General features: G+C 35.3%; 2 protein-coding genes across 13 annotated transcripts in view; both read right to left on the bottom strand.

Moving 5' to 3' along the window:
- The window catches only part of LOC109030054 (uncharacterized), a 78641-nt gene extending 56796 nt beyond the window's left edge, over window positions 1–21845 (bottom strand). For 3 of the 12 annotated variants that reach the window (XR_011900296.1, XR_011900295.1, XM_072302840.1), the window contains exons 1-5: window positions 21474–21845; window positions 19206–19349; window positions 16956–17131; window positions 15481–15628; window positions 14582–14742 (exon numbers count right to left, since the gene is read on the bottom strand). Coding sequence is in view for 9 of the 12 variants with exons in the window: in XM_072302842.1 (XP_072158943.1) it covers window positions 6570–6627; window positions 9187–9265; window positions 11135–11281; window positions 12376–12459; window positions 14060–14120 (429 nt within the window). In the remaining 3 variants the exon portion in view is untranslated. Of the gene's footprint in view, window positions 1–5950; window positions 6628–9186; window positions 9266–11134; window positions 11282–12375; window positions 12460–14059; window positions 14743–15480; window positions 15629–16955; window positions 17132–19205; window positions 19350–21473 lie in introns of those variants that run through there. The other 9 variants (XM_072302842.1, XM_072302841.1, XM_072302844.1 and 6 more) reach the window with 9 other exon arrangements.
- Window positions 7018–8947, bottom strand: LOC140225109 (uncharacterized). The gene has a single exon (XM_072302701.1). The coding sequence runs from the start codon at window positions 8925–8927 to the stop codon at window positions 7389–7391; it is 1539 nt and encodes a 512-aa protein (XP_072158802.1). The 5' UTR covers window positions 8928–8947; the 3' UTR covers window positions 7018–7388.
- Window positions 21846–23378: the final 1533 nt, after the last annotated feature.

Below are 23378 nucleotides of genomic sequence, written 5' to 3'. Positions count from 1 at the left end.
GAAAGATATTAGAAACTTGGGGAACAGTCCTAAGTCAGTAGGAGCTACTTTTGCGCCCCCCCTCCCCTGAAAATTGTGGGGGGTGGACCCCCTTGGGGACGGGGGGCGGACCCCAAATGTTTTTTCTTCTTTTTCTCTCGTTCATAGATAACTTACGTTAAAAAAGATTCTCTTAAAGTTATAGTAGATACTTACCGCAAAATTTGCGTCAAAAGAGTAACTTCCCGACCATGGGATTGGCGTGGGTGCGTGTGGGTAGGTGCTTAATATAAGAAGTTTATAAGGGCAGGAATAGGTGGAAGAATGTTGTCAAATTTTCATGATATTTTTGCTTATCCGAAGTTTTTGGATGGAACATTATAATGTCTGAGAGAAAGGAGAGTTTTTTTTTTATTTTTTTCGGTCCTGAGGAGACAAGCACCTATATAATTCATAATTTGGTATAGAAATGGGGGAGGGCTAATTCCGTTTGGAACAGGACTCGTTGGAACTCTCTGCAGTCTGCACCTCCTTGATGCAATAGGACTTACCTAATTAGCTCTCAAGGGAATTACATCTTGCTATACCAGAACTTGATAAACCCTTTGATTTGCCCCATTGAAGGCTCTTTTTCCCACCTTTTCTTTTTTTCAAGGTGAAAGTAAAGTCTATCAGGGATAATTTCTGAAACTTTATGTTTTTCTTTCCTTTCTTGTTGGTCATATCCTTTAAAAACTTCGATCATAAAACTACCAAACCTTGAATCTTGGTTTACAACGTTTCAGATTTCCTATCATAGGTACCTACCTACTTTATTTTAAAAATGGAAAACCACTCGACATCAATTTTAATAAACGTTCTTCATGTTTTTCGATGAGAGGCAAATTCTGTGAAAACTTCAAGGAATGATGTGGTACTGTTCTCCTTTAATAATATAATCCAGCAGAGATTTTAAAACAAAGGAAACAAGATTTGTGGTGTAAGAGTTTCACCGTCGATTTCTAATATCACTATATCTGTTGGTTGGTACATCTTGCAGCAATAAAGTATAGGAGAAATTTATTAATGTCACCATGATAAGTTTTAAGCTGAAATCATACATCATTGGTGAAACTACCAGACTACGTATCTCGGTTTGCGACGTTGCAGACTTCCTGTTATGATTTATTTTTTAAATGGAAAACTATTCAACCTCAATTCTTAAGAACTTACGATATTTTTCCTCTCTGTGAGAAGAAAAATCTATGAAAACTTTAAGGAATGATATTGGTTTGTTTTCCTTCACAAAAATAAAATGGGAGTGAAGATTTTTAAACACCGCAAATGAGATGTAAGGTATGGTAGTTTCACCGTCGACATGGTATCTAAGGAGGAGGGAAGCTTTAAAAAATTGGTTCTGAGGTTTCATCCTGTTTAAAAAAAACTAGGGGCTTATGGGGCTGCTTCGCAGCCCCTTATTTTTCCTGTAAACTTTTCACTTTCACATGTTTTTTTTTTTTTTTTTTTTATTTATTTTCATTTAATTTTCTGTTTTGTCTTTGAATCGGGTCTAATTATTTTTTTGAGAGAATAAATATAACAAATGTTTTCAAAAATTGTAATTTTATTTAGTAAACTTTAAACTAAAATTTTGTTTTAATCTTCATACAAAATTATTTTTTAGGTTTTACATTTGTTTTCAAACTAATTTTAAAGAAGATCTTTTTTTATTTTTTAAATACTTTGCTTTTTTTTCGATTAAATTGTTGATTCTTCTTTTGCCATTTCTGTCCTGCTTTTCTTCCTATATTTCCTACAACTTTGCTCTTCTTCTTTCCTCCTTTTGTCTTTTCTTTTTTTGCTTCTTCTTTTTCTTCTTCAGTAGCTGTTCCTTCTGGTTCTTCTTCTTTTTCTGCTCCTGTTTTAACTTCATCTAATTTTTCCGCTTTTTCTTCTTCGTTTTTTCCATGTCAGTCTGCATTCTGGTTCCGGTAATAAACTTACCTATATATGGATCCTTGAACTTTAAAGCAATAAGGTCCATCACCCGGAATATCAATTCGATTTGCAGAGAAAGAGGCAAAAGCAACAGCACTATTATAATTTCTGATATGCTTCATGAAATTTGGAGAATATAAAAATAATGATTTCAAATCGGTATTTGTCCGAATACTCGGTAAAGAAATTAAGCCATTTTGGCAGCAGTTATTAAAATGACCATTGGACTTTTCACCCTGAAAATGGCGAGCATCACAATGATGACAAATTATATTCATTGAACCGACTGAAAATTTGGTAACAAAATTTTCATCAAAGTTCCGATCATCAATTTTATACTTCCAAAATGAAGAAATGAAACTTTGATTTTCTATACTAATAACAGAGTTAAGTTCTTGCTTCACTAAACGAACATGCAAAGAATTCTGGAAAACGCGACGACGTTTTGGAGAACGACCGCCTCGGTCATTGAAAATTTCACTCATAACAACTGTTAAAGAGCCTCCCTAAAAATGGCCCCTTTTCGGGAACCCGGGATTTTGTTCGTATGTGGCTTAAATGAAACCTTATGATAAGGTAAGCCTCCAGTAAAAATTTTAGCTTGAGTATACGTCTAGTTTCCGAGATACAGCGTTGCAAAGTTGGCATAATTGAGCTTTAAAATTCTCATATTTTTATGGATTTTCTTCCAAAAACCAACTTCAAAAAAGACTTTACAATACTTACACGAAGCGTACACGAAAAATTATAATATAAAGAGTCTCCAGTAAGAGTTTTGACTTATGCGTAAGCCTTATTTTGGCAGTACAACGTTGCAAAGTTTACATTTTGCAGCTTTAAAATACTCCTTTTTTAAATTTATCATTCACAAACCGCTATTACTGAAGATCTAACTGCATTTTGGGGCATAGAAACAACAATTAGTGATACTTGTAGATGCATAATATAATTTATAGAAGGATACGATAATACAGTGTTGCAAAGTTTTCAACTTTTATCTGGGAAAATGTCTATTTTCTGTTGTTATTTTATTGAAGCCAAGTTAGAGCAATCGTCGATGCGTAATATTGTGAAGCGGCAAAGAAATGTGGAGGACTTTTGTCAATTCTAGGTGAAAATTGGAATGAAAATGGCACTGTTGCCAATTTTATTTAAGTTCCTCTCAACATTCCATCATAAAATAAGTTTAGAATAAGGACATTTCCAATAATCGGCAACATGTTAAGATAATTGCTATATATATGAAGGCAAGACTATACTCATGTATCAACTGAAGAAAATATTTTTACGAAAATTAATAAATAAATATAAAAAAAATTACAAAAGACTAAAAAAATTACCAAAAAAAATAAAAAAAATAAAGTAGAAGCATCTTTATTTTAAAATAATTTTATTATTTCTTGTTTGAAAATAATTATGAATAAACTTGGCAGCAGTATTTTTTCCAAAACCAATCGTTACCTGGGACTGACATCAGCCCTTGATATTTTGCCTTTATACGAGTTAAGATACCCATTGAAGTTGTGTTCAAGAAGAGAAAATCATAATCCATATAGAGTTCAAAGATTTAAGCATGGCAACGCTGTATCATCACCGGTCAAAGTATTCTTCTTCAAATACAAACATTCATCTACAGATGACATAAATTGTTGATTTTCTGCCTCAACTATTAAATTCTACAAAAGTAGCTTCTTAAACAAAGAACTTAAAAATATAGACAATTTTAAAGCGCAAATATATAAACTTTGCAACTACGTATCGTTAAAACTATACTTAAATTCTGAGTTAAACTTTTAAAAAAGACTTAATCTATCATAAAATTGCATCTAAACCCCAAAAACGTATCTTTTAGCGGTCACTAAGTTCGTTTTTTAATTAAGAAACTTGATAAAATGAACATTTTTTATTGGTTTTTTATATCAACTTAGCAACGTTGTAATAACAGAATTAGCAGTATTAATGTTTCAATAGAAATATGCATTCGATGATAATAATAACATTTGATAAAATGTCACAAAATATCATAAAACATCCAATTGAATCGTTCTCAGAAAATAAGATACCTGAAAATATAAGAGTTTTAAAGCTCAAATATGCCAACTTTGCAACACTGTATTATCGTATCCTTTTATAAATTATATTATGCACCTACAAGTATCACTAATTGTTGTTTCTATGCCCCAAAATGCAGTTAGATCTTCAGTAATAGCGGTTTGTGAATGATAAACTTTAAAAAAGGAGTATTTTAAAGCTGAAAAATGTAAACTTAGCAACGTTGTACTGCCAAAACAAGGCTTACGCATAAGTCAAAACTCTTACTGTAGACTCTTTATATTATAATTTTTCGTGTACGCTTCGTGTAAGTATTGTAAAGTCTTTTTTGAAGTTGGTTTTTGGAAGAAAATCCATAAAAATATGAGAATTTTAAAGCTCAAATATGCCAACTTTGCAACGCTGTATCTCGGAAACTAGACGTATACTCAAGCTAAAATTTTTACTGGAGACTTACCTCATCATAAGGTTTCATTTAAGCCACAAATGAACGAAATCCCCGGGTTCCCGAAAAGGGGCCAAAAAAGGCCCTTTTTTAGGGAGGCTCTTTAAAATTAAAATTAGTAAAAATTATTATTATTTTAACAAAATCATAACTGAAAAGTTCAATTTTTAAATTAAAAAAAATAAATCAGAAGAAAAAGGATGAAATGAAAATGGAAATTAATAATAAACATATTTATACACATTGAAAAGAAACAGCGTGAAAAGTTCTGATCGGAAATGAGAAAAAAAACTTGGAGGTTATTGACTTAATGAGGAAAAATTGGCAATAGGAAAAAGATGGAACCAATCATGAAAAACCGTAAAAAAAAAAAAAAAAAAAAAAAAAAAACGCGGGAAAAGAAAAATGTAAGTTGATGGCAGTTGAGTGTTGGAAGTAACCTCACTTAATGATGATTGTTGAATGAAAACAGCTGATAAAAAGACAGCAAACGGTAAAGTAAGATGCGTAGCAACAAAACTTTTCCGAAAAACAAAAAACAAAAAACCCCCACTTCCCCTCATCCAATTTATGAGTTTTTAGGGATTTAAAAATCGGGGACGAACCCCAGAAAATAATTTATAGTTTTCCCGAAGCATTGAGAACAACACCTTTCAAATGAACCAACGCCCCTCGCAATTAGTACAGTGGTTGATTCACAATTTCATTCTATTTTTCAAATTATATATTAAGATTTGTTACAATTTTAATTGTCACCACCAGTCACTGTTTTCCTGAAAAATTTCACCTACCTAACTCTTTCATCAAAATCACCTGACTTCTTTATCTGTGACACACCCAGATATAAAATTAGCATTTTATTTTTGGGGAAAAACATTGACACCAAATCCTAGCTGAGTACTTCGCTATCAAAAAAAATGAAGAGTAAATAGGCTGTTATTAGTTTTCTTATAGTTCATGGATGATTATAATAAAATGAAAATATAATATGAAATAAAAATACACTTCTAGTTTAGAGAAATGAGAACAAAGAGAGGTAAATTCGAGCAACTGATTTGACTGTAGTCTCAAATGGTTTTGATTCACAGGCAACAAAACATAATGGATAAATTAATGAAAAAAACAACAACATTAAACTGTAAAATAAAGAAAGAACAGGGCTACTATGCAAACACAGGTACATAAGTATTGCACAAACATCACACAATTTAATGAAGGAGGATATAATAGCTTTCTACTAATTTTAGGCATTTAAGACATAACACATTGCAATCAAGAAAGATATCGTTGGTGAAACTACGAAACTACACACATCGGTTTGCATTGTTGCAGATCACCTGTAAAATTTCACTTCTTGGAGGGATGATTGATCTTTGTTATTGCACAAAGTTGTGAGCTCTTTGCCCTTACAAGAAAACTCTTAAAATATTTCTTTCAAGAATTTCGGGTAATACTTTCTTGAAAAAAAAAAAAGAAAAAAAGGAGCAGAAATTTTGAAGCTTTGCGATCTAAATACATATTTTCGTTTTTATAGTTTCAGCATCAAAATACAGCTTAATTGTTAGGTACTCTACACCGTGAGATTTTTCGATATCACACATTTAGAGGAAGAAATACATTTTGAAAATTGCCAGATGGCTTATGAGGTCTGCAAGCCATTCAGAATCCAAAGTAAGTGAAACAGAGGTATGCACCTCCCGACCACTTTGGCCAAAATGTAGATTTTTGTTACTGCCACCAAAGCCACAGCTCGAGATTTGAATTCCAACAGCTTTGCAGTCTTGGCCGAAAACAAATATGACCATCTGCTGTTGATAAAAAAGGACTCATTCGATGAAAGCATATTCGTTGAGAATAAAAATTCATTTGCTTTTAGTGAGGTGGTTGTTTGTTCACTATTATTAACAGCAGACTGTCACATTCATTTTCGGCTAAGACTGTAAACTTATCGAAATTCAAAACTCGCACAACGACTCTGTAGCAGGATAAAAAAATGAATTTTGGCAAAAGCGGTCGAGGAGAGCGTACGTATGTTTCACTTACCTTGTTTGGAATCACTACAAAATCTAATCAGGTATTCCACTTCCAATATCTCTAACACCACCACCAATACACCTTAACCTGCAGCAACACCTCCTATACCTGCCACGCCACCTCCAACCCCGACTGATATCCTGGATAAACAAAAATAAATTGATTGGCTTAGACACAACATGAATAATCTTTTCAATTCACACTAGAGGATTTTCACACTTTTTCAACTATCTCTTTCTGCCCTCCTCTTTCATCATACTATGGCAATGAGCAGAAAATTGAAATATGACATCAAAAGAAGCAAAACATAATTCGACGGTGAAACCCCAAAACTACGTATTACAGTTTGCGATGTTGCGGACTTCTTCGTTTATTTTATATTTAAAATGGAACGTCACCCAAAGTAAAGTCTTAAATCCTTACATGAGCGATCTTCTCCGTGCTAGGAAAATTTAGTAAGAAGGATACAGATTAGTTTTCTCTTAAAAAGGTAACATAATAAGAGCAGAGATTTTTAAAACTTTGAATGAGATACAGTGTTTGGCAGTTTCACCGTCAAAATAATTATGGAAACGCTATGTGGACAAAGTTTATCAGAGAGGAACCAACCCACGTCAAGTTGAAACTGAGAAAAAGAGGTTTGAAATTTTGCTCTTGCATATGACTCAGTGTAAAAGATGAACTTCAAGTTCAATTTCTGCAAAATCTCTGAATTTTTTACCATAGATAGTACCTACAGCAGTGGTTGAGTTCAAAACCACTCATAACTCAATTTTTTCCAAAATGTGGGTTGGTTTCTTTCTGCTGGATTCAGTCCATGTGCAGTATTAGACAGTAGACAAAATCAGGTGAACAATCATTTGGTAGCAAATGCGCTCCTGCATACCTGCACAATCACCAATCAACAAGTGAGCAAATTATCATAAAATTGGTGGTAATCTTTTGGGATGACTGCTTTAAGATCCTGCAGATTTTCGTATTTAGACTTAGGAATTGGCAGACGTGAGGACCATAGATTAGGGGGATCACTCTTCAATGTTATTGGACCCTTTGATGGAAGTTCTTCAAATGAGTCATCTAAATTTAGTTTAGAATAAATTTTTCCATCCGGACAGTATTTGAGGCATTGGATGTCATTCACTACAGGATCGCCTGGCTTTTTACCAGGACGGATGGAATCATAGTAATGAAGTTTGTCAAAATCTAGGATAAAATTGTAGTCGATGTATTCCACGTCATATGGAAATGGCTTCTTTCGGGCCTCAACAGTGTGTTTTACATAGTCATGGGGGATAAAAGTATTTTGATTTTTTAACTGCCGTTCTATGGCAGCATGGACGCTGTCGCATTCCATCTGCGTATGCCCCTTTATTAGATACTTCTGGGTGATTTCAACCTCTAATTCTATCGAGGTATGCAAAAGCGCGTTTGCTACCACATGGTTTTTATTTTGATTACAGCAGTTATTGCTGTAGATGACAATTGGTGTCCTGGCCGTGGAACTGCAGTGCTTCCTTAAATAATTATAAATGCAGGACCCGTAAGTGTTGGCACTTAAATCCGCCTCGGTTTCATTAAACCAAAAACAACAGCAGTGGCGGCTACTCAAGTTATAGACTGTAAAATTATGTGAACACAATTTAGTTTTGTAGTACATGGCACTTGCATTCGTAAGTGGTGAAACTTTCACCGCCTGCAAGTCCATGCACAGACAAATAATATCCTTTCGAAGGGCTCGAGACTTGTCAGAGTCTTTTTCGATTCTGGCTCTGTCTTTATCCAGAATGTGTTGTTCCCATTCTTTTTGGGACACATTTCCTGACTTATGACCTACACATTTATTGCACTGGTCTTTTTTAGGCGAAAAAATACTCAAATTTAACTGATGAAATACCTGGCAGAAAAAAGTTCTACTGACAGCAGACTTATTCTGTTCGGCTGCAAAAGCTTTGTACGTTTCATACAAATCAGTTTTATTTTTCCACCTTTCTTCAAGATAAAGCTTTTTTGTATCTTTTCTACAATAATGGGATGGTAGTTTTTGCAGCATATCAAACCACTGTAGCAAAAAACATTTTTTTTCCGTTACTCTCTCCTCTGGCTCATCAAGATCTTCTTCATCTGAATCTCTACCTTCATTCATTGGTACAGTCGCATTATTAAATTCATCATCTGTACCTTCATCGTGGGGAAGGCATTTTTTCTTTGCCCAAGTGTGGACTGTCCATTCTTTCAAGCACAAAGTTGTGCAGAAAAACTGCTTACATACTTTTACTTGTTTACCTGAAAGATTTAAAAAGTAACGGAAAGAGTAGTTCCTCCTAGAATTTCCTTCCTTCTTTTCTTTGGGTTTTCTGACTTCGACGTGGGAACAGACAAAAACTTGTTTCTCTTTCCATGAGAGATCCCAAAAGTTTTGAAAAAGATCTGATCTCTCCATTTCTGTGAATTGGTTATAAAATCGTTTGTTGCTGGCTGCACATATCTTTGACACACACCGTGGTCCTAGTTTCTTTTCTCTTCTTTTTATTATGACTGTTTTTCCACTCTTCTTGTGTAACTTGTAACTTTTTCCCAGCATTCCATTTAATTGTTTTATATTTTTCGCCCAAGTTTTGGGGCGAGATGTATTGTTTCTTGATCTTTTAGGATTTAAACTGAAAAAATCATTTGCTAGCCGATTTTCTTTATAGTCATACCTGCTTCTTGTAGGTGAAAAGGTCGGTGACATGTCTGACGAGGTAAAGGAGTAATTTACCAGCAACTTTGGTACTGCACCTTTAAAAAGTAAACACACACTTGATTAGGGACGAAAAACATGAAAAAATCTATGAAAATGAATTATACTTGGATTTAAATGTCATTGGACACACTGAGAATAATAGCTCGTAAAAACTATCCAACTCTTCATTTATTTGGAAGAAAATAATAATGTGAGATGTTTTTGTGAATACATTGAAAAATTAGCTGTTGTAAAAAGTTAAAAGCATGGAATGTCGAGTCATCAACACATGGGCCTTGTCTACATGACCACAGTTTGTGGAACTTCGGGCGAACTTGTTTCTGGAAAATATCATAGCTCAGCTCTAACTTATTCTGCGAAATCTTAGTTAGTTGAACTAATCCGCCCTAAGTTCCATGAACTGCGCTCGTATGGACAAAGTCTTGGAAGAAACAGAGTTTGCTCAAACTTGTGCAAATGGTCTGGAGGTTTACAAATATCACTTCATAGTGACAATATATGAAAATATTTTCTTCGGACATGATTTTTTTTTTTTCACCCTGATCACCCAAATGAGGAGTGGAAATTCAAAATACATATGATGAACGCCATCAGATGTTCCTAAAATTATAAATGGTGTTTCTCATCTTGAAAGAATCAAAATGCCCTTGCTTTGTGAAATTTTTAACTAGAAGTATTCTCTAAATTTTGGTCTTCATCAGGTATTAGAAAATAATTTTCATTAGCAATGAGATTCCCGTTAAATGAGAGGTACAATTTCACAATCCTAGCAGCACCAGATGACACCTATTATGTTCAGAATTTCCACTCAAATGGGAAGGTGCTACATACAATGCGCAACTGATAATTCGAAACTGAAGGGACCGAGGAAATTTTGAGGAGGATTTTTTGGAATGAATGAGATTTTACATCAGCAAGATTTCAAATCATAGAAAGCAGTTTCAAAGAAAATTCAAAATGGATTTTTAAATTAGCTCTATGATTTGAATTAGGGAAACTCAATCGCTCTACAATTCAAAATTGCTTTTTTCATACATGAAATTTGAAGGCATTAAACCCCCTTTGAATTAGGTATAGAGCATCTGCTTCCACCAATTTGAAATGCAGGCCATGTGATCCTGATTTCAAATCTCAGAGTTTAATTTAAAGTTGAACTTCTTTTTATCGGGATGCATTTTATCTGTTGATTTTACCTTTTTCCCGATCACTGCTTGTCTTCAGATTTTAGGCGATGTGGCCAAGTAATTTTGTGGGGCATTGTGATTTTTAGGCCAAGTGGCCTGAAGATGATGTGTACTTGACATCGAAATATCTATCACCAAAAATCTGAAGACAAGCAGTGATCGGGAAAAAGGTAAAATCAACAGATAAATCACAGAGTATTTATAGAGTGCTATGTTGGCACGATTTCCGATTGCAGAACAGATTTACCTTCTGACTGGGGTGCAAAAATTTGGATTTAATACAGGGAACACGAACACATGGGTTATCCTGGAATTGACACTGTACTGTTCATGTGTTGAATTGCGAATGGATAAGTTTGCTTCGAATATTCTGAGGTAATCCATCTTTGACACCACTGGACGGCATTATGCAAAAACGAACTAATTTTTCTAGCACATTGATGAAACCATTTAGCTGCTTCACAAAAGCAAAAGCAGACACGAATGATAAAGTTCTAAGAAACGTATCTCAATTGCACCTTATTAAAATCTCTGCAGCTGCTTTATTCCTTTTAAGAAAAAAACATTGATGTTTTCGTTAAAAATTTTTTACATAATAAAAGATGGTTCCTTTTTTGCATGATGCAGAACAATCTGACGAGTGACAAGTTTTCAGTAATTATCAATTGTCAATTTGAAATAGGCAGAGCACTTCTCAAAGTTCAATAGAAACTGTCTTACCATTGCCTGATGAGCCGCTCAGGAGAGGTTCAGGCTGAACATTTACCGAGGGATCGAGCAAAGGGCTTGAAAAGTTGAAAACTTGAGGTGAGCCTGAATAATGAAAAAAAAAAAAATTTACATTGATGATGAGCATTCTCAGCTGATCTGAAAGACAACAAATCGATGAGTTTAAAATCCTGAACTTGAATGGGGAAGGTGTTTTAAAATTTCTGCTGTAACTTCATTCTTTGGACAAAATAAGTAATATTTTTGCATGACATTACTGAGAAGTATTCCTACCAAAAGAGGGGAAAATGGTGACAATTTCACTGACCACTTAATGTTTAATTGCTAATATTACATGTGGCAAGAAGTTTCCCCAGTCACAAACTGTGATTAATATACAGGTCTTGAAGTTTCTACACTTAAATCATTTTGAAAAACATTTTGCAAGGAAAAAGATAATCCACATTCTACGACAAATTTGACATTGCTTAAGTACGCATATTATTTTAAGATATTTTTCATTGCAGCTTTAAAATCAAAGCTTAAAAAATCAGCTTTAAAAGCATTCACAGGAAAAGAAAGAGTGAAAAATGAAATTCTCAACAGTTCTGTAAGCGTTTTCTGGCAGAGTTAGCTGATTAGTGATCAAGGTGAGCTTCTCCTTCTTCAGGAGTTCACACATACACAGCATTCATTTAGATTCCTGTAATTTTTTATAAACTGTCAAATTGGCGGCAACGGATTTTAATGGATAAAATGACAGCCAGCTAAAGAGAACCAAAATTCTTGCAACAATAGGAGCTTGAGACGCCACTTGCCACATTGACTTGCAGGCAGAATTTTGTCCATAAGTCCCACCCAGCAAGAATATCTCCTTTTAAAAACACGAGTTGAAGTGTTATAACCTGCACTTCTCGGTCATAATTTTCTAGAGATCAACACATAAGAAATTAAGTTTAAAGTCTATTATGCTCGGCAGGTAGTGAAAAACATTAAATAAAAGTTTGGAAGGGTCTGTTCACTTCTGCAGTTTGTATTATCATTTCACGCCATAATTTTGATTAAGGTGGATAAAAAACCCGGTAATAGTCAGCTTCAGACCTACTCTTACTGCCTATTTGTTTAAAAAAAAAAGAAACAATTAAGTAAAAAAAACCCAAAAAACCAATCATTATTTTTCTGAGGTTCAGAGACAAATTGTTCTTAAAAATTCATAAGGCAAACACAATAATTCGCTACAGAAGCATACTCACATTGCTGAAGGCTTTCTTCTGGTGACAAGGGAGGTAACGTAAAATTGGGATCATCTCGTTCATCACAATCTTCATGAGCTGACCCTAAAAATAAAAAAAGAAAGCATTACAAAATATGTACGTAAATAATGTTGGGGAAAATTGATGTAAAGGTGTAAAACCCTGCAAAATAATCTACTCTTATATCTTCGTTTTTACACTAAAAAAGGGGTTACTTAATAGTTTTCTTTAAATTATTGAAAACAACGTATCCTTCTTGGGGCAGAGGCTTATTTAGCTCCAAAAACTTGTATCTTCATTTTTGAAAGATTCACATATTAACTGTTTTCAATAAGTTTTGTATAGGTAAAAGTACAATTCGATGTAAGTATTTATACTAGAAGGAACTATACGGCCTGCTGACCCTATGGACGCAGCTCCTTTTAGCACATAAATTCGTCCAAATTATACTGCAGAAGGGTAATCATATCAATGCCCAAAGGCGGGAAGAGCGTACCTCCAATTGCAGTGTTGTTCACTTCTGCTCAAGTTTTGTTTTCGTAAATGACAACCAACCAACAGTTTTTCCTTGCTATTACCTGTGAAGTTTCTGCACTCATATACTTACTTAAAAATAATCTAAAAAAATGCGAAGAGAATATTTTGGTTTGGTTTCCTCTTAAAAAAAGAGAACATAGTCGGAGATTAGAAACATTGCAATACAGATGCACATTTTTTTACTTCATCCATCAATATGGAAGCTTTTAGATAAAAGGGAAACGTCTCCATTGTAACAAGAGCCCTGAGCCTCATAAGTTCACTTGCATTACAAAGCTCATGTCACAATAGAGATAGTTCCTTTTGATTTAAATGCATCCATGTTCCTGCTGAAGGAGTTCCCTTCTGATGTGCGCCGATAGATAAGGCAATATTATAATTAGTGCATCATCCACCTGAATATGAGAAAGATTCTTTGCAAAAGCAAGAAAAATCTGAACTGACCAGAGGATGAGTGGGCAAGTCCAATATTCATAAATGACAGTGAGTAACACAAATTCTTAAAGAAGGATCACCTATTAATATCAATTTTGATCTTACTTACTGATGTCGAATGAATTCAATCTTCTCCCATTCAAAGTTAGGTTACCTAATTCATTTATCAGTCAGTCCATGCTAAATGAGTCTACTTTTGGAGGGTGGCAGAAGATTAGCCGCAGCCGTCTTTAGTTAGGGATTGACAATAAATACAAGAATCAAGATAGCAAATTTACTGTCTTTCTCTATGAGTGGATGAACTTATTTGGCATGAACTCTAAAATAATGGTGCTGCAACATCCGAGTCATCATGTGCAGAAAGTAAATTCAAACTTCAATCAGCATTGGCCAACAATAATCAAAAGGTTATTTGAATTTTCTCTCTTAACAAGATGACCTGGCAATGTCCGTTAGTTCAGACATCTATTAGATAATATTTTAGTAGGTAATAATAATGCTTTTAAGATAGTAAACTTGCAGGAAGTCTACTACAAGCCATGTGTCCTTGCTCTGTCTGCGACCTCAGTGAATTGCTGGTGCTTTGAGGATGAGAAACTGAATCCAAAACTTCGATAAAATATCCATGAAAGTCTGACTTTCAGCACAAACTTTATTTGATAAATGATAACTTATAACTTAGGTAAGGTTAATCGATCATCAATGATCTTACCTTTCAGCCGCAGCCAAAATTTCTTGTTTTTCACAGATCTGCTGCTTCGACGGCGTGTCATCACGACTCACTTGACTCACTACTTAAAAAAACATAAAAAACTTAACAAAACAACTTCAAAAATACTAAAATTTGAACAGTTAAATAACTTTGAAGAGAATTGGAGGAGAAAGAGAACTGAGAAATATTCCAAACAAAAACACCAAACAGCTGATGACCGACGTAATACTAACACTGCGTACTACAGAGCGCGCCGTGTGTACAATAACTTCCCGCCTGCGCGGGATATGTGAATTGCGAATTAGCGCGGAGATATGTGATATTTGAACTACGGTTTTGGATAACTTCCTGATTTTTTTCGACAAAAATATTTTGGTGGCAGATAAAGGGCATCTCCTACAACTCATTTATGCAGCTAACTCAAAACCGACAAAAATCGAGATACGTGGTTTGGTAGTTTCACCATCGATATTTACTATTAATAATACAAGTTGGTATTGGAGGAAAAACAATAGTCTATACCTGAATTCATCCATTTTCCCGACTACTTCTCCTTCAGTTGTGAAAATATCTCTAGATGTAGTAACCACTTTTAATTCGCATTAAGATGGGAAGGACAAGTTTACCTGATTGCTTTGCTAGTTTATTCTCTTTCTTGTCTAGTTCCATATCAATATTTTTATCTGAAAAATAAAAAAAACAAGGAAAATTGATTAGGATCGGAAGTTCCATTGATTAAAAATTTGACTCATCGATCGTAAGAAGATTCAGTAGATTGATCAAAAGAGGAGTTGAATGGTACATAGACAAATGATTTGCCTAGTCAATGGAGAGACTTCTAGTCAATGAAACGGATGAGATGATCCAACTTATTGATTGACAGAGAATTTGATTGGTTGATTGACAAACAATTTGACTGGTTAATTTAACAGGTCAATGAAGAGACAGTTTGACTGATGGAATGATAGAAAATTGGATCAGTTAATTTACAGGAAAGGACACTATGAAATTTTTCCCACTCTCTTGTGGGCCCCAGGTTAAGGTGCTAAACAGATGCGCTATTTGCAATATTCCGATACTTTCCAGGAGTTCCCTAAATTCCTGACTTTCCTGGATGACTTTATATTCTCTGACTTTCCAGGTTTTCTAGACTTTCGAAAACTAAGCAAGGGCTAAAAAGAGAGAAAAATAGGGGTCATCACTCCCGCAAGTTGCCCTTCAACCCAAGATTTGCCTTGTTTGTTGCCATTCGCAGATAAGGTATTTTTGGCACCCTTACTTTATGTAACCCTGAAGACAGAGGCTAGAATTTGTGATACACCTTGAAATTTTCTTTGTTAGAGATCTTAAGTCATGGGAGTTTCAAGAAGTATTTCCAAATTTTGGTTTAAGGATTACATATCCTACAATCTCACTCTCACCAGTATTGAGAAAAGGAAGGAGTTGAAATTCTTCAACATTAAATGTTCCCTTTTTTTCTTCTTAGCTTTTTCTTTTTGCTTAGCACCTTCTTCGCCAGTTCCAACATCACAATCCTCATTGTCTTCATCATCGTTATTTTGTTTCCGGCTGAAAAGAATAAATATGAGGTTACCAAGTATCCTCGACAAATGTATCAAAAAATGACTTGGAATTAACTAAATTCTCAGAGAAAACAGTGTTTTTAATTTAACCCTTTCGATAGAACCATTGTATCAACCTATCCACCTGTTTGTGCATTGCCCTCTCTCTTTAATGGAACAATTTAATGGAATCCATGAACCCTCAAGAGTTGGTGCCAAGTTTCAGACTTCTTGCATAATTATCTATTAAGATATGAATAAGAAACCATGTTATACCTTAAAAAAAGCGGACGTTAGAATTCGCTGTTCATCTTAATCAAGCTCATTGATCTCCTTGAAGATAGTGTAAATAAGCACATTAAAGTACCTAGTAATAAACATAAATAAGACTGTTGCATATGGGTATCTGTAGGATGGCATCCTCTCCAATATTTTCCCTACTTTAGAAGATCAATAATATAATTTGACTCTTGGTTCCAATTTGAAAGTTAGCAAACACTTAGTTCCTTAGAAAAATCATTAAAAAACTCAACAGTTATCATACATTGATTCATTTAAAGCACTTTCCCTTTTTTACATTAGATAAGTAGTTAATTTTATGTCTTAAAAATAGTTTTACGTAAGAACAGGAGATGTGGTCGTTTTTTAAAATCACTGCATCTCAATTGAGGGCTTTGGATGACAAGTGGGCTAAGAGCAGTTTTTGCTATTTCAAGGGTAGGTTTTGAAAAGTTTAAAGTAGGATGGAGCCTTGTTGCGGAGAAAAATTACAAACTCAGTTTTTAATGGTTAAAAATTGGATTTTGGTGGTGGCTTTTTCACAGAATATATTCTGGGACTAGTTTTAGTTTAAATCATTAATATCTAAAATTTTTCAAAAGCTGCACTCATCCCCCTTGTCTCCCAAGCCCTTCCATTGAATTTGCTTTAAATTTAAATTCCTAGAGCTCATTTTTTAGAAAAAGATTTGCTCTTTTGTTTAAAATGATTTCCTTGACGAAACCCTCTTTGCTGTACAGACGCAAATGTGCACAGCTTTGAAAACTTTAAACGTCATTTTCTCAAAACTTAAAAGCTTAAAAACTTGACATCCGCTATCTATGCATATATGGCTTTATATACTGTCTGTTGGTATAGATATGAACTACAGTTGCATCATATTCATGACAGATGGCGGACACATCTATACATGAGAGAGAGCCTTAAAGCGCCTCAGACTGCCATGTTTTGCCAATATGTTTTTCCTAACTTGGTTTGTGGGATGTACATGGAGAATCTTCATCTAGCGCCTATTGAAGGAGTAAAGCCCCTGAGAAAATACTTTGATCACTTACTTTATGTTAGCAGAAAGCCGTGTGCTCATAGTTCTTGCCCAAATTGAGTCGACATTCTTGGCAAAAATAATCAGTGAATTCTGAATCGCCATCGCAGCTTCAGCAAAATTTATTTCTTATACTGCTGAGGAGTTATTGTAGAGGTTCCTAATATTCCTCATGTATGCCTCCAGGTACTGAAAAATGTATTTGACAGGTAAGTGAAATAAGTAAGTATATATAATTTTTTCTCAGCTTTGTCATACCTAAATACTATAATATTTTGCTTCTCTTGCAGGCTTTTAAGGTGCACCTCCTAAGTGCCTTGATAAGCTTTTCTCTTATTCTGTAAAGCTTTTTTTTATCAAATTGTCGAAGACTGCAATAAATTTAAATATTCAGTCACCAACACACCAACCACTTTCTTATGGAACCATGTGGTAGAAAGACCATGTGGACCACTCTTCTGAGGTGTCTTCAAAAATTAACATTAATAATTGTGCAGCCAGGTTGCGAATTCAAGAGATGGTGAGTTCCAGAAAAAATAAGTCACCATGAAGGCTTTTTCCTGAAATCTGACACCAAATTTTAACTTAATACCATGAAAAATTTCTCTGCTTCAGTTTGGCAAACATCATAAAGCAAAGATCTGGAGCACAAAACATACATCAGTTCTGCATGAATGAAAGCTGGGCACTTTTTTCAACCTCCTTTGGATAATGGGCATGAAGTTTGACAACAATGCATTAGAAGAATGTAAATCTTATCATTCAGAACTTAGGTATCAACCTCCAGTTTAAATTTGAATAGTACGAATGGTTGTTGGACTGACAAAGATATGATTATGATTTCTCCTGGTGCAAAATTAGTTTTGAAATTATTTCCTTCATTTTAAATTAAATCCCAATATTCCTTTGAAGAGCATTCATTCACGAGGTTTGATTTTTTTTTTTTTTTTTTTTTTTTTTTTTTTTGAAAAATGTACCAGTCAAATGGAAAATTTAATCTTGAAAATCAGGGTGAATATTTTTATTTTAGCTTTTTAACATCTTTTGATGATGAAATGTAATTCATATGTTGGAATATGGTGGTGAAAAGTTGTTGTATAAGAACTATGGCAATGACCTAAGAGCAAAACCAGGTATCTCTGTTTGCACAATGCAGACTTCCTGACATACTATGTGTTTTCTTCCAAAAATTCCTCATCATAACTCCGGGAAAGTTTCCTTAACTTTTCTTCACTCTTACAATGGAGATGTTGCATGTGTGAGGGATTTGCGATTTGACCATTGATTCTTGTGTAAAAGTTCACAAGAAACACGATGGTGCCACTGGTTTTCTCTGAAATCATCTCCCAAGCTCAAAAAAAGCTCTAAAAGTGAGGCCAAAATGGAGGGGATATCCCACCCTACCCTGAGAGTCCACCTCTACATCAAAACAAACTCTCCATGCAAAGATAGGGAGCAAATACATTAGCAGGGTTGCCACTTTATTTGGGGACTCCCAGAGGGACTCCAAAACTGAAAACACGGCAACCCTGCTAATGTATTTGCTCCCTATCTTTGCATGGAGAGTTTTTTTTGATGTAGACGTGGACTCTCAGGGTAGGGTGGGATATCCCCTAATCGCAAATCCCTCACACATGCAACATCTCCATTAGCAGAATACTCTACGCAAGTTTCATAAAATCTTAAAGTTAGTTGGCTTGCTCCGCTTCAAAAAAAGGGGAAAAAAAAAAAATAGGAGCAGAAATTTTGAAACACTGCGATGGAGATACATGATTTCTTACTTTGGTGTACAGCTTCAACATAACTTAGTTCACACTTTTAACTGAATTCTTTGTCCATAAAAACACAATGTTCTCATATCAAAGTTGTACTAAGTAGATTACGGAATGTTGGTGAAAAAACGATGGACTAAAAAGTTAGGGGACATCTTCCCTTTATTTACACCACGATGCATCACGCATGCGCATGCACTATGCATTATGTGCATCACTATGCATAATCTTAGTCATTATTACAAGCTGTAAGCTGTGTTTAAGCTGTAAGTGGTTGTTCAAAAGAACTTATCAATTTAAAATGCAATACTCTGAATTTGAAATTAATTTCTTGAGCCTGCAACATTTTAGGAGAGATCTTTGACAGGTTTTGAACTAATATAAGAAAAAGAGAAAAGAAAAAATATGAGCTATTTTACCTAAAAAAGTATTCCAGTTCTCATGGATTAACAAAATGATTTTACTTGATGAAAAATATTTATAACTCATACCTGAGACAAATCTATGAAGGCCAGTTTGGATAAATTGGTTGCTTTGAAGAGCAACTCATGCTCAGAGATATCCGTTGCTTTGAAGAGCAACTCATGCTCAAAGATATCCAGTGGCTCTGCCGCCATTTTGATATGTTTTTAAATCTGTAAAAAGGAGAAATCTACATTAGGAAGAGGGCAACAAAATTCTTCGGGCTTCTTTTTTTCATGTACCTGCAATATGATGAGCAGGTTTTTAATTTGTTGCAAAGGCAACCTTCCGAAAATAATACCACTCACTAAGAGACTAATCGATTTTTTGCTGACTACTTTTACTTGTGTAAACAGTCTATAGCAGATCATTTAGCCAGTCGTACAGAGCGGAGAGTGATACAGTAAGATTACTGCTGAAGTTGCTACCTCAGACAGGAGTTTAACTCCTCTCAAATAAAGTTTACAAAGATACAAAGAATATGGCAAAATGCTTTAGTTCTTTTTGAATTAATTTAAGGTCTCTACATACCCATTCTGATCAATTAAAAACGGAGAGTACACTGTGAACCGAAAATAAATATTCTTGAGTGTTGCACAAGTCAATACCAGAGAAGGTTGACGGTGGAGAGTAGATAAAATTGGTCAAATAACTTTATGCCTTCAAGAGAAAGGACAAACTTGTGTAAAACTATCAGAAGTAATACTGCTAACTTGAGGTAGAGGTGTCGTCAGCTAAGTTGGCACTTGAATACATAGCATTCGCAAGCAACTACAATGTAGTAGTCCAACAGAAATCAAGGATTGACTAAGCTCACGATCAGGCTGCCGTCAATCCCCTATAGCTGTTGGACAATTGCATCTCAATAGACGCTATTAGTGGCACGTCACAAAAAAGCGTTATACATATCGATTTATTCGCATTATAGTAGCATTGAAAGAGGTTACGCCAATGTTATTGTATGGATCCAATTCGATACAATGGAGAATCCCTATGATGACTTCACTACTAATATCATCTATTGCTTGCAAGTGGAATGTAAACAAGTGCCAACTTAGCTGACGACACCTCTTGAGAGCAGAGTAAACAGGTAATTGTGAAAAATTTAGGGTTGAAACAATGGAAATATAACATAGAACATAAAAGTGGAAGGATGGGGCAGTCTTGCTGGTCTCAGAATCGTGTAACGATACTTTATTCTTGCAGATCAACTAAAAATTATAAGATCTGGCCAAACAGCAAATTTCTATGTTGAATATTAACCGAGGTATCTCGCCTTTAAAAACTTGACTTATAAAGTCATCCACCATGGTAGGAAATATCATGTTATGCACTTCCGCAGTGGATGACGCCATAAGTCAAGTTTGTCAAGGCGAGATATCTCGGTTAATAATCAAGGTACCTAGAGAGTTGCTGTTGGGACAGATCTGTTTACTTAATGCTGATCTACTAGAACCACGCATCAAAACATGATTCTGTTAACAGCGCAACTGGCCCATTGAATAAAGGAAGAAAAATGATCATGGGAAACAAAGGCTAAGCTATCGATTCGCAAGGAAGAGATGGTCTAGGTGAGCTTTCAAAATGATGAAATTGGCCTCTTTATCACAGCATGACTACATGCAGACAAACTAACTCTTTCCTTTAGAGATTAAACGACATGAACGTGAAAGAAGGAAAGAGTTACAGGACATACGGGGAATGAGGAAATTACAATTCTTGAAGAGGAAATTCAGGCGGGATATACCTCGGCAATGGAGTCTGAACTAGGATGATCATTAGTATTCACAGTTCTTGCTATTTGCAGGGGATTGGGAAAGAAAAACCTGTAAAAAACTCTTCGCTGTGCTCAGAAGTTCCTTCTTTAAAGGTAGCTTCAGTCTCACACACAGGAATCGATCGTTGAAACTCTTATCAGCATGTCCAGGCCTAGGGGATCAAGGTCTTCCAGGCGCAAAGCTCACACATTCCATATCTTTGTCCTGGCATACCAACAGAGTTTCAAGAACCGGTCTGCATTCATTGATTGACTAGATAAGATAAGAGGAGATAAAGAAATAGCTCTTGGTCCATAGCAGAGTCTCCAAGTGCCAAGACGAGTCCAGCAACAGACAAAAAGACATGTTCCGTCACAGATGACAATTCTATCGTGACATCGTAAGTTATGGGAACTTCACTACGTTCTCATAAAGGAATCGGTAGTGTAAGCTTCCTCGATTTAGTTGAAACAGAGGCGATTGAAAGCAATACCAAAATGACATCAGGGGAGAACGCAAAAACGACTCATACACTCATACCTGTAAAAATCCACTCAGAACTTCGGTTTCTCCGCACTTCCCATGGCTTCTTCTTGATTTTCGTTGGCTCTGGGGTTCAATATTCTTCTCGAATTGATGAAATACTTCTAAATGAGCAAAGAAGATGACAGTTTTAACGGGCTAATAATTAAATAAATAAAATTGATTGAGCGATCCGGAATTTGAATTTGGTCACCGGCCGTGGTTGCGCGGCGGGGAAATGCATGGCTGGTCGCCATGTTGAATTTCAAACAGCTAAATATCGAATATCGTATCGAATGCGATTGTTCGATTATCGCACTATCGATTCTTTACCATAGCTTCTAACGGGGGCACAGCTATATTCGATCATTCACAAACGTTGGCAAGAAATCCGCCTCTCAGCCAGACTCCGTTCTTCTCGTTCTTCTCGCACCGGCTCACATTCGAGAAAGGCTGCGGCTAGAATTCTTACGATCAGCGACCTTTCTCCTCATTTTACTTTAAACTTTCAATCTTAGAGGAAAATGTCATAGGACCCGAAATAACGACCGTAAAATTTCCTATCGGTTCATTACACAAAATTTTCGAAAAAATAATTTTCGTGACCAAAAATAAGGGTTTTAAAAAGGGCGCAGGCAAAAATTCTTATGATCAGCGACCTTTCTCCTCATTTTACTTTTAAACTTTCAATCTTAGAGGAAAATGTCATAGGACCCGAAATAACGACCGTAAAATTTCCTATCGGTTCATTACACAAAATTTTCGAAAAAATAATTTTCGTGACCAAAAATAAGGGTTTTAAAAAGGGCGCAGGCAAAAATTCTTATGATCAGCGACCTTTCTCCTCATTTTACTTTAAACTTTCAATCTTAGAGGAAAATGTCATAGGACCCATAACGGCCGTAAAATTTCCTATCGGTTCATTACACTCAATTTTCGAAAAAATAATATTCGAGACCGAAAATAAGGTTTTAAAAAGGGCGCAGGCAAAAATGTTATGATCAGCGACCTTTCTCCTCAGTTTACTTTTAAACTTTCAATCTTAGAGAAAATCATAGGACCCATAATAACGGCCGTACAATTTCCTATCGGTTCATTACACTAAATTTTCGGAAAATGGGAGAGGCGATGGAAAGGAATACATACAAGAAAAACGACTCGTACCTGTAAAGATCCACTCTGAATTTCGGTTCCTCCGCACTTCCCATGGCTTCTTCTTGATTCTCGTTGGCCCGGGGTTAAAGCTTCGTCTCGAATTGATGAAATACTTCTAAATGAGCAGAGAAGATGACAGTTTTAACGGCAAATGATTCAATAAATTAAAATTAATAATTGAACGCGCGATCTGGGGACCGGTCGTGAATTCGTGGTTGAGTAGGAAAATGCATGGCCGGGCCGCCATGTTGCATTCTTCCAACAGGTGGACGAATTTCATATCGAATATCGTATCGAATGCGATTGTTCGATTATCGCACTATCGATTCTTTACCATAGCTTCTAACGGGGGCACAGCTATATTCGATCATTCACAAACGTTGGCAATAAATCCGCCTCTCAGCCAGACTCCGTTCTTCTCGCACCGGCTCACATTCGAGAAAGGCTGCGGCTAGAATTCTTACGATCAGCGACCTTTCTCCTCATTTTACTTTAAAACTTTCAATCTTAGAGGAAAATGTCAAAGGACCCGAAATAACGACCGTAAAATTTCCTATCGGTTCATTACACAAAATTTTCGAAAAAACAATTTTCGTGACCAAAATAAGGGTTTTAAAAAGGGCGCAGGCAAAAATTCTTATGATCAGCGACCTTTCTCCTCATTTTACTTTTAAACTTTCAATCTTACAGGATAATATCATAGGACCCATAATAACGGCCGCACAATTTCCTATCGGTTCATTACACTAAATTTTCGGAAAAAGGGGA

Source organism: Bemisia tabaci, chromosome 7 (genome assembly GCF_918797505.1).
Source record: "Bemisia tabaci chromosome 7, PGI_BMITA_v3".
NCBI lineage: Eukaryota > Metazoa > Arthropoda > Insecta > Hemiptera > Aleyrodidae > Bemisia > Bemisia tabaci.
This window is presented reverse-complemented; position numbering and strand designations above follow the sequence as displayed.

What these genes read in the sequence shown, in the direction of transcription:
- LOC140225109 (XM_072302701.1), bottom strand. Translation starts at nt 8,927, where the DNA reads ATGGAGAGATCAGATCTTTTTCAAAACTTTTGGGATCTCTCATGGAAA.